Consider the following 13,534-nt stretch of genomic DNA (forward strand, 5'->3'; position numbering starts at 1 on the left):
CCTTTTTTTTTTTTTTTGCCATGTGACAGTGTTTAGAGAATGCATCTTTTATTAAAAAATGATGGCACTTTTATTTCTTAGTTTTCACTATTGGATTTCAAATGGACAGTTTTGGCTATAAGGTATATTGAATAAAACACCTTATCAAAAAGATCGTTTCGTTTGTAGGACTAGAAACCTAGTTAGCCAAAGTCACCAAACCCTTTTGGCGAGTATGTGGTTTTGTGGATTCACATAGAATAACAAAGTACCCTAATTTAGTGAATACATAACAAGGAAGTAGAATATTATAATATATATATATATATATATATATTATTAAGTGTACTTCTTCCAATATATCAAGAGTACTCACGAGTCACATCCACATTCTTCTTTTTAAAATTTTCCTCCTGCGGAGGTTTCTTAAAAATAATACTGTGCAGCTTTCTGCGTACAAAACGAAACAAATAGATAAAGCAAATCATCACTAGCTTTAGCTAATTATACCATGAAGGAATATATATGTATCCACTTGCACAGTGGTCAAGAAAAGCTGCTACATTGCCACCATCTTGTACACCGAAATAAATACCGTACACCGCACCAAAGCAGACATTCTGGTTACATATGGTACACATTGAGTTCAGCCACAGGTTGGCCTGGTTTCATCCACGTCACACTGCGCACCCCTATTTCATTGGTAGATCCATACTAACATGCACCAAAAATAGATGTACCACATCGTGAGTCATGACCCATCATGATTCATGACTCATGACACAATGGTGGTGCTAGTCCTTTCTTTCACCAGCACTGGAAACCCACCGCTTAAGGTCGCAGTGAGTCCAGGAGAGAACTTCGGCACACGACATGATTCGTGTGCTGCATGTTCGATGTTAAATCGTCTCAGCAGTGAAAGCACAACAGTTTTCATCTCCATCACAGCCATCTCTTTCCCCAGACAAACCCTAAGTCCCGGTTGAAAAATTGGGTACTTGAAAGGGTTTTCCATGAAGAAAACGCCATCCTTCAACCATCTGTCGGGCTTGAATTCCATGCAGTCGGAGCCCCAACTCTCCTGGATCCTACCCATTGCGTACGGATGGTAAGTAACCCTAGTCCCTTTCCTCACAAACGTGCCATCGGGTAAAACATCATCTTGTTCACAAAACTTTGAATCAAACTGTACAGGAGGGTAGAGCCTCATGCTCTCATAAATTGCGGCTTGTAAATAATGAAGTTCTTGCATTTGCTCAAAGCTCTTGAGACCCTGATTGATTCCAAGCACTCTATCAGTCTCCAACCGAATTGCTGACGCAGCGTTCGGGTGGGTCCCCATGAGCCAAAAGAAACTTGTCAAAGCAGACGCCATAGTGTCACGCCCTGCCAATAGAAAACTTATAAAAATGTCTCTTAAGTAGCCTTCATCTTCTACACTTCTCATGAATCTTGACAAGAGATCTCTTTGGGTTGAAAATCCCAATTCGCGCTTTCTGGCGATCACCTCCTTGGCTAAAGCGTTGATCATATTTATGGATTCCTTAAGTTGCTTCTCGCTCCCCAAATTTAAAATTCTCTTGATCTTCCAAATTATGGGAGATGGCGTCATGGCTCTCTCGGCGGACAACTTCGAGGCCATGTCGAAAGCGACAGCGAATTCAGACAAGGGCAGCGACAACTCTAGGCACATAGGGTCCAACCCGAAAGAGAACTTGCATATGGTGTCGAACGAGAATCTCTTGAACACGTCTTGCAAATCGAGGACTATTCCGTTACCACCATCCGAATTAGAACAAACGGATGTTAAGAGAGGGATGAGACGGTGCTCGATTTCGTGATTGACAATCTCGAAAGCGTACGATCGTACCGAGTGTCTATCGAGCTCGAGGCTTGCCATCTTCCTCTGAAACCTCCATGAGTGGCCGTCCACGTTGAATATGCCTTGACCTAGAAAGTCGCCAAGGATTGTAGAGAAGGGTTTGCCTTTCGGGTAGTTTTCGAATCGAGTTTTGAGCATGTACTCGACGTTTTCAGGGTTGGCTGTGATGGTGTTTCTTAGAACATGTATGTGAATGGTTTTGCTCGGAGAATCTTGAAGAAGATGTGCATACCAATCACAAAGGTTTACGAATTCTAAAGACCAGCTTGAGGTGAGATAGGTCTGACAAATTTCACAACTGCACCATAGTTTTGATCTCAATAGGAAAAGGCTGAAGATCATAGAGAATAGAAGAAAGCAAATGAAGGTGTAAAACAATTGCAAGAGCCCAGAAACTTCAAACTCCATTGGAAATATGACCAAGGAATGGAACATGGAAGAGACTGGTAATGAGAGAGATCACAAGATGGCATGATATTTTATATGCGATTTGATGGTTTTTCACATAAATAATTTCCGCACACCTTTTGCTCGTGCTTTTAAAAGTAAATACAAACAATAAGAAACAGAAGCAAATATTAATTTTTAGTTCAGTGGTTTTTTTTTTTTTTTTTTGGTGTACGTCTCCACTTCCAAAGAGAAATTATTGAAATATGGAAAGTGAGAAATATTTAGCATGAAGAACCCGTGTCCGTGTGAGACGAGAGCAAACTGTGATGATCTGAGTCCACAAAACGAAAAATGTATGAAAAATACGTTCGCTCACGTGGACTTATTCGTGTCTGTACGAACTGGCCTGGCCTTTTTAATTTTATGAGAAGTAAACTAACAACAGTATTAGGTGGACTGGACCACTCTTGTCGTCAAAAAAGAGCAACAACACAGTTAATTGAATTGGGAGAAAAATTAGTGTGTTGGTATGGCCCATATGGGTACGAATCTACTATACATATATATAATATATGGGTATATGTGTGTGTATGCTAAATTGTAGATACCTTTTGGATGTTTGATAGTCTAAAACATATAATAGAAGTATCGACAATGTAACAAGTTTAGGAGAGTTTTGTAGCAGTTATGACTTACTTCTCAATTTAGAATCTTAAAGCAACAAATGTTGTTCAAAATTCAAACATGACATGGTGGTTTTGTGGTTTATGTGCTTGACAAGAGACTATGAGAATGAAGATTGACATTTTTAGGATGTAATTCTTTTACAGACAATTGTAAATCATCAAAGAATGGTGCGATATTTTTCTTGTGGCCTTTATGGTAGTTCTTTGAATTGCGAGTGTCGTGTGTTAACTTTTTTATTAGTTGTAAATGGTTTTTCCGTGCCTAAGAAATTGTATTGTATATTTGAAAGTTTGTAATTGTAGAAGTAGTAATGTTTCTATTGACGGCCTCTAAAGAGTAAGGACTTATGTTTGACATGTTTTCTCATATGAGTCATTGACCATTCTCAATGAAAATTTATTTTGATCTAAAAAACCTAATTAGCACATTTTTATTAATCCAATAATAGAGAATTAATTAGCCATGCATCATTCGTTCTTTTTCTAAATAAAGTGCACTGTTGGCGCATGAGATTAATTGGTTAATTCTTTGAGTGAGTTGAACCATAAACTATTTAGCCCCTGTCAAGATCCTCCTCTATAACGATATAGAACTACCAAGTAAGTATGGTACCAATATAATAACCGGCTTTTAGCTAAAATGATTTATGAGATTACTCATTTGGTCTTTGACAATGAAAATCGATAGAAGTTGTCACATCTTGACCCGATCTCCACCACATATCGGACTCGACTTCGCCATAGCATGATATTGTCCGTTTTGGGTCCGATCACGCCCTCATGGTTTTGTTTCCGGGAACTCACGTGAGCAGAACTTCCCAGTGGGTCACCACTCATGGGAATGCTCTGACCCCTTTCTCGCTTAACTTCGGAGTTCCTACGGAACCCGAAGCGAGTGAGCTCCCAAAAAGCCTCGTGTTATATGGAGGTGGGCATCTACATATAAGGCACATCACCCCCTCTCCATTGGTCGATGTGGGATGTTATAATCTACCCCCTTAGGGGCTCGACGTCCTCGTCGGCATACTCGCACCACACGACATAGTGGCTCTGATACCAAATTGTCACATCCCGACCGAAGCTCCACCACATCCCAAGCTCGACTCCGCCGTAGCACGATATTGTCCGCTTTGGCCCCGACCACGCCCTCACGGTTTTGTTTCTGGGAACTCACGCGCGAGCAGAACTTTCCAATGGGTCACATATCCTGGGAATGCTCTGGCCCCTTTCTCGCTTAATTTCAAAGTTCCTACAGAACACCCGAAGCCAATGAGCTCCCAAAAAGCCTCGTGCTATATGGAGGTGGGCATCTACATATAAGGCACATCATCCCCTTTCCATTGGTTGATGTGGGATGTTATAAAAGTGTTTCCTGAGTTTGTTCACTGTAAATCGTTTTGATTATTCCATGATAAATTTATCAATATCTTCATTAAGTGGAAGGGTTAGTTTTGCAAAAGTATCCTTAAAATTAAAATATAAAAGCTATATCAAGTTATTTGTAACCAGAAAAAGGTATGGCTCATTTATCTGATGTGTGTTTGTCGAGCTTATGTTCTTTACTTTTGTTTTGGAATAATGTTAATATTTCTTTGTCAGGACTTACGATCAAAACTTGAAATTCTCATTTACTGAAAAAGAAGAAGATAATAGATCATAATTAAATGTGTTAGTGACGTTGATCGTCATACGAGCACCCCAGCTGGAATTTGAAGTTTCTGATGGCATGTCATTTTCGTGTAGTTTATTGCGGCACGTAATGAGGTGTCGCTCGAGAGTAGAGATGCATTCATTTTCCACATTTTTGTAAACTTACATCAATTTTTGCTGCATCCATAATTCTTTTACATATCGTTTTCATGCATGCTTCAGTCATATAGACAGAAAATCTGTACTGTAACGAGAAGTGGCAATCACCCTAATAATTCAGTATTCAACATCAGTGTCCTAATGCAGGGACATATTTTACAAGACTGCATTTTTCTCACCGCCTTATTAATTACTATTAAATTACTATAAGCTTTGAGACTTGTATAGTAGATAAATTAAATCAAACTCATCGAACGATAATCAATTTATTGTATATATGATATACCTAGGCGACTTCATCACCTTACCAGAGAAACGGAGAAAAAAGGACATGCAATCTTTTGTATATAGTACGCATTTCTCTTGCTGCCTTTCAACATTTATGTTGTGTGCCTAAAATAAAAATCTTTATGTGAGCGTACGTATTGGCAAATGATAGTTATATAAAATTTATCTAAACTAGGTCGGGGTAATTCATACCTACATGATATATGTGATTACTTTATAAGCATAGCATGGTCCACCACTAACATCACATGTATTGTCCTAACTTACTCATCTATTTCTATGTGTTGAGTTTTACACAAAAGACTTCGGTGATATTAGAGGTGAAAACTCTAATTGTATATTATTTTGTGATATGTCCAATGTGAGATTCTATTCTCTAACAATATATTTCTTTTGAACTATTTACATATAAAATTAACTTTGGTCTTGGTAGATACAAATCTATTCATTTCAATTATAATTGTTTCCTTCATGTCGATACAATTTTTCATTGTTACAAAATAACTTGATTACCATCAGAAGGATAACAAACACTAGAGATCATTATAAATTAAGGATAGAAGGAAGAATTGATGAAACTGATTTATAAACATTACCCTTTAATATAAAGAAATGAAAAACCGTACACATGTTTGAATTGGACGTGTGTTTCCACTTGGAAGTCCTATCTATATGAAAACTTTTGACCTTTCCATTGGTAGCAGTTGGCACCATGAAATTTTATCATTAACCTCAGGACTAGTTTTTAGATAATTATTTCTCTTGGTCTGCTGATGAGAATATTTATGATTGTGGTCATTATGATCACCCTGTCGAGGTCAACTTTTGTAGCGTCTACGATTCACTGATCAACTCGAATCTCTAAGTGGCGGATGTTATTCAGAGCTCAGGCGGTGGTTTTTGTGTTTCTTAGTTTATGCAGATGACAAAGGATTAAGAGTGCATATTTGTTAGAGGGTGACTCATAGAAATCTTCTTAGTTTGCCGATGATTGTAAGATTATCAAAGAATAGTACAGTCGTTTCTTTATGGTGCCTTTATAGTAGTTTTACAGCTTAAAATATTTAGTCTTTAAAAGTGTCGATCTTTTCTCTTGGTTGGATGTGATATTTTCACATTCATGATGGTATGTAGTTGTGAAATGTGATACTTCTTTTAACGTGAGTGTTATCTTTACTCTTGGTTGGATGCAAGAACTTTGTATTTCTGATGATTTGCAATTGTGAAGTGTGACACTTCTTTTAACGTGTGTCACCTCTTAGTTAATATGCATACTCTATGCTCATTCTTAATCGGTTTTCATTTGAACTAAAACAATATTTTATTATCAAATTGACTAACAACATAGCATGACAATAAGAAAAAAAATTATGGGCAGAAGGAAAATTATAAGCAGTTTGGATAATGCTGTCACTCCAACAAGAGCCGTGTAATATTCTCGTAAACACCTGCTGATGATTACTGCCCAGTAGTGGTGAACACAAATGGGACCCTTTCTGCTCCCCCTAATCCCCTGGACTGGGAATTTGAATTTTATTAATCATGCAATTGCGCCATTATATCTCTCTTTGACTCTTTAGTTTCTAGATACCTCCATAACCATAAACCTCCACCACCCAGAAACTTCTTATTGGGTCAAGTTATGATCGATGCCGTGGAGGATGGCGATGAACAAGATTATATATTAAATTTGATTAAGCACTAAGCCGTTTTTCTTATTGTTTTGTGAACAGCTGCAGCTGCCTATATACTTTATGTTTGTTTTCCAAACCCAATTATATGTATCCAAATTCAGCAGCTTCCTGCTTCTTTCTGGATGTACGTGTGCTGCTGCCTTGTCCTTTTCGTATAGCTTCATGTTACTTTCAGTTTCATCAGCTTTATTTGTCCACATAATTCAATTATTTGCTCCAAGTGTCATATATATATATGGTTGCTATTCATACATATCGTTTATCTATTAGGAAAAAATAATAATGTTGTGTTAAGGGCTTTGATGTTTCCAGATGCTAGCTTGAGTGCTTGCCACACATGGAACTTTAATATAACAATCTAGAATCCACGGGAATACTCAAGACGAGAGAAACCACAAGTTCTATAATGATTGATAATATGAATAATAATAATATTGTATTAACTGTTAAGGGTTTTCATTTACGTACTACCTCAAATCCTAGCTAGTTAGGTAATGAGTTTGACTCACCTTGCCTTTAATTCATTTAAGAACAGTGTATTATGGTTCCAAATAGGAATTAAGGTTAGAGTTTTGGATACTTGGTGCTTGTTATGCTCATGAGATTTTTAAATGTTCCAAAATACAAGGCGGGACGCCGTATATTATTTACAAGTAAAGGAACTTTTTTTTTTTCCAAGTATACCTCCACTTGCATAATAATATATAACTTATTTGACTATGTTCCGAGCATACTAAAAAAAATTCACATCATGCTCAATCTCTCAACCATTTGTGTTACATCTTAACTACCTAACATAAGAAACAAAAAGAATAACCTCAACTTGTGTGACTCTGTTTATTTTGCTTATCTGTAGGCTTACTTGGAAATCTCACGAAAATATTGGCACACGTGATGATACTTACAATGTATATTAGACCATCTCCAATGGTAGGCTAAATGCTAAAATTTCCCCCAAATTTCCCCCCAAACACTCTTCAACCCATGCTAAAATTTTGGGCTAAATGTCAAATGCCAAAGCTGGGCCAAATACCCCCCCCCATGCGAGTGGACTCGCGGGTTGTTGGGCCAGTCTCGGCCCGCCCACTCTCCAATGCGCCCCACGCGGTGCGCTTGCAAAGGTTTTCCGACAGGGGTGGGCCTCGCCATCAGGCGTGTGTCAGCCACCCATAAAAACCCAACGGCTATAATTTTGATCCTATGGTTGGGCTTTAAGGACCGTTGGTTGATCCAAATGTCCAGATTCAAATTTAATTTTTTTAGAATATGTTATTTTAAAATATATTGAATCCAACGGCTGAGATCTAATATAATCAAATCTAACGGTAAAAAAAAAGATCTAACGGTCCAAATTTAAATCCAACGGCTAAAATAATTAAAAAAAATTATTTAACTCAAAATTCACCCAAAAACTCTATAAATACCTATGTATTTGTTCAAACATCCACACAAAACTCAATTTTCTCTTACAATTCTTCTAATTTATCTTTCTACCATTTCTTTCCATTTCCAAATTGTTCAACATGGCTAGAGAGCATATTAGAGGTCGTAATTGGACCTGTGAGGAAGATGTTGCTTTATGCTTGGCATGGGTTTCTATCACCCATTGATGAGATATTGAGGATTTTTAGGAAAAAACTCTTTGAAAGTTGAAAGATTGGTGAATATAGAGGATGATTGAAGGTTGAAAGGTTGTGTGATCAACAAATATTGGACATATGTTTATATAGAGGATGATTGATAAAAGTTGAATGGTTGGTGAATTGAAAGTTAGCCCAGGGTTGAAAGATTGGTAAAAGTTGAAGGCTTGCTTTATGGAAAATTTAGTGATTTTTCAATATTTATTGGAGTTTAATTTTTTTTAGATTAAAATGTTCATAAAATTAATTTACGATAGTCTACATATTTATTTAAAAAAAAATAATTTAAGAAAAAAAATAGCCTAAGTTCATTCTTTAATAATCCCGGGCTAAAATTTTAGGTCAGAACGATTGGAGCAGAAAAGCTGTTTCTGGGCTAAAAGCTAAATTTTCTGGGCTAAAATATTTGGCTTTTAGCCCAACCATTGGAGATGGTCTTAGCCTAGGGCAAAATGTGATGTTATTAGGTCATGTCTAATCGGAAGGCTAAATATAACTCCATTCAAAATTATAGTCCTACAAAAATTTATTTTTAAATGAACAGTATCAGACCATACTCATATATTATCTCCAACTAAAGGGGCTAAACATAGCCTCTCAATATAATTAAATTACCTTTGGATGTTTTCAAATTTAGTCGTTAAACTTGAATCAATTATAACAAACTGAGGAGCTGAACCCTAAAAAAGGGCTAAGAGAGGGGGCTACATTTGGCCAGCGCCCTTTTGGCCAAATAATGACTTGCTGGGCTCCACAGAATTATAACTCAGCCATCAGTTGGAGATGAGTTTTTTAGCAAATTAGGCTATTTTTTGGTTTTTAGACCTTTAACCCTCTCCATTGAAGGTGGCCATTAGAGTACATCACCACATACTTCAAATTTATCACCAATTTTTTTTCCTTTTGAGAGAACAGGATAAAATTTTGATACTCATGGAGACCCAAAGGTCCTACCTCTTACTAAATTTGTACACCTTAGAGCATATTTAATGCATGCAAATTAGCTTAAGTTAAAATGATATTTAGCATCAAATGATAATTTTTTTTTTTTTTAACAAATGATATTATCTACACTAAGGTGAAGAGGGTGGACTTAGTCTCACAATAGACTAGCAATAATGTGATTCAAATTAGCCTTTGGCAAGAATCAAACTTAAAATCTCTCATTTACAAGTAAAGAGAAATATCACAAAACCGTAGTATTAAGTGACAAATGACAAATTAATCTTTAGCGAAACATATATAGCCCAGAGTCCTGGACTAAATTAGTCCATAGCTCTTCATACGGGCAGTTTAGCCTCAACCCTTATACAAGACTCCTAGTTTAAGACAAAACTTAACTAAGTGCTCTTGTTAAATCCAAGAGTTCCCCTTTTTCAAATCTATTTAAAAGGGAACAACCAACATCAAAAGCCTTAACCTTTAACCTCAACCCCATATAAAATAACAGGCCAAATACGGAATAATGATCCAAAGCACCCCAAAACCTCAACCCCATATATTTTGTTATTTGTTTATTTTCTTTCCTATTCGGATTTGTAGCTTTTTTAGGTTTAATTTACATAATCAATTTATAATATTATCAATTAAAATTTAGAATTTTCTCTATTTTTGGTGGATTCCAGATTGCTGATGGACTTCAACTTATTTTCTTGTGAATTTTAACATAGGGATTTGATTGATTTCCCTTGTCATATATACCGCTGGGTCATGATGGGTATCTTCAATCTTAACCTGACTCAGTTGAGCAATATTTTGTCACTTCTGAACTAGGTAGATAATAATTTTTCAAATGACATGTAATATAACAACAAATAGAAGACAAGGATGCAAGTAGATTTCAATAACAGAATTCAAATGAAAGCTATTATTATTCTTCCCACTACCACTAAATTAAATGAGAAGTGTCCCCACGTGTTTAATCAATCATAACTTAAGGGCACCTCTAAACATGGATTTGAATGTGGGCTCTCTCAAGTTGTCAGCCCCCTTCATAGATATACTGTATTTTGTTGAACTGAGACGTGGAAAGCATATACAAGACCTGTAATCAAACTAAGAGATCATTGCTTTTGGACCAATGATGGCCTCACAAAAACGAAAGTGGTCTAGGATTTTTCGCTCAATGTACGATGTTCTGAAGACGAAGATAAAGTTATTATAATTTTTAAAGCTAACTGTGTTTTTAGCTGTTGAATTAAATTTTAAGGGTTTGGATTGTTTGATAAGGAGAATTATGTGAAAGGTATCCGGAGAGGATCCCTTTCCGATAATGCATTCATTCATCTGTGTATATACAGTGCAAGGTCAAATGAAAGATACCTTTTAATTACATGCTCGTTTGGAAGTGCTTTTGAAATCACTAAAAGTGTTTTTAGAAAAAATGCTTTTGGGTTCCAAAAGTACGTGGAGTTATGTGCTTCTTCCAGAAAACACTGTTTTTTTTAGGATTACTTGCCTATTTATTAAGAATTGGTTTTAAAACATTTTCATAAAAAAAACACTTCCATTTTAAAAGCACTTACAAACGAACTCTATTTTTTATTTTTTTTTAACTAATGGTTTGGCCAACAGAAATTTTGGCAGAACTTGCTTCTGTACAATTCTATCAAACATCTTATTCACATTTATACAAAAACAAGGTTTTAAACGATAAATTTGCAACCCAGGCCATATACAGCTCTTCCGTACATTTCTATCAACATCTTCTTTAGAGTTATTTACCCTGTTTCCAATGTCAGCATTCGTAATAAACAGTGGTTATGTAGTTGCTTTGTTTCTAAAGAATCTAAACTATGTAGCTAGTAAGTATATAAAGCTAGCGCGTTCAGCTTACAGTTTACACATCATTTTGTGAACAGGTACAATACAGAGACACAGATCGAAACTTTTCTTCCATATGAATGGTATTAGGCTGCCTCATTTGTTGAGCCTAACGACTCATGTGCCTCCACGTTACTCGATTTATGTTGTCCGCGTGTCAGGCTTAAAATTTACTATACATGAGAGAACGTGTTGAGAGTATGGAAAATGGACATTGATTAGTCGAGCAACTTCTCATACTACCATTAATTTTACGGTGAAATCTCAATTTTTTTCATGGTATCAGAGCCATGTTGGCTCACGTGTGAAGCCCAACGACCATACTTGCTCTACGATACTCAATTTGTGATTACAATTCTAGTTGTAAATATAAACATAAACTGACGTGATTAACAAACAATAGTATTTTGTTCAAAAAAAAAAAAAACAATAGTATTGACTGAGCCTAATTTAATTCAAACTTCTGGTTACACTATATAAAAATGTTGAAATTCATAGTTAAGTATTTTTTTCAATACAATAATATATTTATACTGAAAAATACCAAACTAACCTTGATAAAAAAAATTGTTGGGATTCTATCTTAAAAGCAATTGGCAATAAAAGAGGTAGTAACCTAACGCTTTATAAATTCTAGCCACTTCCCTTTTAACTTCCAAAAGTATGTATTTTTATGTTGGCAAGAAATGACTCTTGATCTATCCAAATCTTAACTTATAGTCCACCCATGTGGGGCCTTTCAATGTTTAATTGCTTGAGCTAACAACAAGAACTACGTACATGTGTGGTGCCTTCCAATGTTTGCTTTAGAAAGCTTAAAAATCGATTAATGAACGAGAATTAGGGTTATGGTTTGTCTGTTGCGTGCGATTGTCTGGTATGGAAATTCTTGAAGAGGAAAGCCCAATTGCAGAAAGATTGCAGGTCTTGGGGACGAATTAATAGAAAAAAGGTTTCAAGTGGAAAAATTATTTCAACGTACAATGATAGTTTCTTACAAATGAATAACTTATATAAAATCACCTAATTAAGAAGGAAATGCATGTAAAACAAAGTTAAATAGAATTCTTCAAGTGTGGCTTGCAAAGCAGAATGTTCCATGGGATTCTCTTAATTCGTTTATTTCTTTAAAGCATTTTATATCATTCATTCATTCTGCATATCGAAATTCTCATATGCGTTTGAGAAGAGAATGTAGTGCAAAGTTCGTGTCAAGGTGATTGACGATCGCAAACATTCTACATGGAGGAGAAAAAAGAAATCCACTAGCAGGCCTGGAGAAAAACTGCCATACAACTGTCTGTCTAATAAGATTGAGTGTTGTAAGTCCCTTTTGTTTTGTTCTCTCTTGTTAGTGTTGTCCTGGCTTGAAGCCGGATGATTTTATGCCAGGCTAAAAGCAATCAGAAGGAACCAAGGACTGTTGTCGATGTGGATTCAGGTAATTTTGTTATGTGTTGTAAACTTATTATCGTATCATTAGGACAACACTTTTTGGTATTTTGTATGATATGGTGTTTAACTATATATACTTCTTTCATGGTGATGATTATGTTTTTTGTATATTTGCGAGTTTAGTAGGCAACTTGAATTTTTTCTTTACATTTTATCCAACTTCATGAGATTAGTACACAACTTGAATGTTTTCCTTCGGATTTGCATCTTCTGTTTTCCTGCACCAATACGAAAACTTATAAGTTATGTCACTTATGAGATAAATAAGGGAGACAAAGTCAGACTAATACACTCAAATGGTTAATACATATGAGTGTAATATGTTTTCCTGCATCAGTGACAAAAATTTGTAATATATCTGTTTTCTAGATTTTCATCTCATCTTGTTTTTCTGGTATGCTCTGAGTAGTGTCTGGAAAACTAGCAGTATGATTAATTCCCTCATATGAGATGATGTTGGTGCTTTTAAGTTTTGATCATATGTTGGTGTTTTAAACACTTTTTGTGACGTGTTCATTTTGTCATTAAAGATTTTTTTTTGGGTAACGGGGACAATATGAATGTGATTAGTAGTACATCCGACTTTGAAATCTTAAGATCCTTAACTCTCTATTGCTAAAATGTAGCACCTGCTTACCAAACCAAGGTTTTAGCTCATTTTTTTTGTGATGTTCACCTTTTTGGGTTATTTTAATTTTTAATGAACATTTGAATCTAAAAATATATCCGTCAAAGTATGAAAAATTAGACAACCAAAAACCATCCAAAAACAATACAATCACACTGTAGGAAGAAGTTAATTTTGGGTAGATGTTTGAACAAATATATGAGTTTTCCAGAGTTTTGGAATTACGTATATCTAAGTTAAATATTTTTTAACAAATCATG

The 13,534-nt window shown here is 35.6% G+C and overlaps 1 protein-coding gene across 1 annotated transcript; it reads right to left on the bottom strand.

Annotated features, from left to right (window-relative positions):
- Positions 1-369: 369 nt before the first annotated feature.
- On the bottom strand, positions 370-2,326 carry LOC126593869 (cytochrome P450 94C1-like). Its single transcript, XM_050260033.1, has one exon. The coding sequence runs from the start codon at positions 2,294-2,296 to the stop codon at positions 755-757; it is 1,542 nt and encodes a 513-aa protein (XP_050115990.1). The 5' UTR covers positions 2,297-2,326; the 3' UTR covers positions 370-754.
- Between the last annotated feature and the right edge of the window lie 11,208 nt (positions 2,327-13,534).

Source organism: Malus sylvestris, chromosome 12 (genome assembly GCF_916048215.2).
Source record: "Malus sylvestris chromosome 12, drMalSylv7.2, whole genome shotgun sequence".
In the NCBI taxonomy this organism is placed as follows: Eukaryota; Viridiplantae; Streptophyta; class Magnoliopsida; order Rosales; family Rosaceae; genus Malus; species Malus sylvestris.